The 2,139-nt window shown below is 44.8% G+C and overlaps 1 protein-coding gene across 1 annotated transcript in view; it reads right to left on the bottom strand.

Moving 5' to 3' along the window:
• LOC103615661 (60S ribosomal protein L17) overlaps positions 1 to 2,088 on the bottom strand; it is a 13,579-nt gene extending 11,491 nt beyond the window's left edge. The window contains exons 1-3 of the mRNA XM_017734340.1: positions 1,979 to 2,088; positions 1,847 to 1,887; positions 460 to 594 (exon numbers count right to left, since the gene is read on the bottom strand). Of these exons, the coding sequence (XP_017589829.1) occupies positions 460 to 594; positions 1,847 to 1,887; positions 1,979 to 2,018 (216 nt within the window). The 5' untranslated portion in view covers positions 2,019 to 2,088. The remainder of the gene's footprint in view (positions 1 to 459; positions 595 to 1,846; positions 1,888 to 1,978) is intronic.
• Between the last annotated feature and the right edge of the window lie 51 nt (positions 2,089 to 2,139).

Genomic DNA, 2,139 nt, shown 5'->3' with positions numbered 1-2,139 from the left:
GCTGAACACCCCCAGCTGTCCCAGGCTGGCTGCAGAGCAGAGGGGCTCCAGCCCTGGAGCATCTCGGTGGCCTCCTCTGGACTGGCTGCAACAGGTTTATGTCCTTCCTGCGCTGAAGACCCCAGATCTTACAGATTAGAACGGATTAGAATCTATTCTATTTTGCTGTGCACCAAACCCAACAAAATTTCATCCCTTTATTCAATGCTGCCAGCTAGATGCATACACTTCAAGTAGATGCATCTACTGGAATTAAGAGCCACCTTTTTCTCTGTCTTGAGCAACCCGGTCTGGTGGAAGATGCCCCTGCCCATGGCAGGGGATTGGAGTGAGATGAGCTTTGGAGTCCCTTCCAACCCAAACCACCCTGCGATTCTGTGTTTTAAAGCAAGTTCACTATCAAAAAATGACAAGACTACGTCCACACCATCCCTACATCACCTTTTCCCAGGAGCTCACCTGGGCGCATCTCCCGACGCCGCCGTTGTAGCGCCGGAAGGGGACACACTGCTTCTTCAGGGTGACGTCCTTCAGGTACTTGGTGGCCTTGCGGATGTGCATGCCCTTGATGGCCTGCGCGGTCTCGCGGGTGTTCTACCGACACAGGGCACAGAAAAGATCCTCTGAACGCACCTTTCCAAGAGATAGCATGAGCACAACCACAACCACTCCCCTGTCCTCGCTGGATACAATTCTTTTGGCTACAAATGCAGCACTTACCGAAAAAGACCCAAGTCAAAGAGTGAAAAATAATTAATTAACAACACTTTTTTCTTTGCTACCCACTTTTCTAACCCTTGGTATGACTGCCACTAGTGAATCTGTGGGTCCAGCACACTTCTGTTTTTAAGTAGTGGCTAAATCCAACAAAGAAATTTGTAACTCTCAATAAAAGTGTAATTTAAGTGCTTATACTTTTCATAGTTCCTCTTTGGCCACTAATCTAAAAAAGCAAGACCCTAATGGATAAATTCTTAAAAAAAAGTCACAAAAATGTCAAACACAGCACCTCACAGAAACTGATGAGGAAACACTGTGACAATTGTTAACAATGTTGTTTTCTCTGAAGGAATTATAGAGAAAAAAAGGCTCAAATAAAAACTAAGGACAGAAGATCAGTCTTTCAAACAGCATTTACTAATTGTGTAAGCCAGCTCTAACTATAATCCAACCTGTTTATAATAAAAAAAGGAAAACAATGTGAAAACGTTGTATTACACTGAGCAAAAAAGGATCTGCTAGGTGCTGGGTTTTTTGTTTAAATAACACTTCTGATTTCTTTTCTGCACCTAAGCCTTTTCCAAAGGAACTGAGATCCCTGTGGCAAACACCACACAACCAAAAAGAGTGGGGGAAATTAGACAAATTTCACACCAAACACTAACCCAGTGTCTGATAAATTCACTGCAACTGTTTCCCTGCTGTATGTAGTTATCTGAATTAGACAGAGACAATTTTAGGATACAGACTCTTTTATTTTTTGTGGATGGAGACCATTACAAGAAGCTAACAGCAATCACTTAACGACTAAAGAATAAAAGACACTTCCCAAAAAAGAGGGGTTAGATGGGATATTGGATAGGAATTCTTGTCTGTGAGGGTGGGCAGGCCCTGGCCCAGGGTGCCCAGAGCAGCTGTGGCTGCCCCTGGATCCCTGGCAGTGTCCAAGGCCAGGCTGGACGGGAGCTCAGGCCCTAACCACGACAGAGAGTAACGAGATAATCCTCACAATCCCTTTCAACCCAAGCCAGACCAGGCTTCTTTAAAAAAAACCCAACAAAAACTAACAAAAAACCAGTAAAACACCGCATGAACTTGCAATTCCTGCTACTCACACACTCCTTACCTTGAAGTGCACACGCAGGTTAGATCCTCGCGACTTGCATGCTGCAAAAGAGAAAAAAGACCAAGTTCTAAAATCAAAATCTCACCGGTTTCCGTGAAATCCCACACGAACTCTCCTAAAACAGCAACTCACATTTCGTGGGGTTCTCCGGATCCAGGGAGTAGCGCACCATCTTGAGAGCTTAGCTGAAAAACACCAGTTAAAACATTAAATTTCCAACGCTGGCACGCAGAACCCGGATTGCTCCCCTTACCGCCGCAGCTGCTCAGGAATTACGTGTTCTTTTCACAGTT

Source organism: Corvus brachyrhynchos, unplaced genomic scaffold, assembly GCF_000691975.1.
Source record: "Corvus brachyrhynchos isolate BGI_N302 unplaced genomic scaffold, ASM69197v1 scaffold285, whole genome shotgun sequence".
In the NCBI taxonomy this organism is placed as follows: Eukaryota; Metazoa; Chordata; class Aves; order Passeriformes; family Corvidae; genus Corvus; species Corvus brachyrhynchos.
The sequence above is the reverse complement of the archived record's forward strand: the minus strand, read 5'-3'. Positions and strand labels throughout refer to the sequence as shown.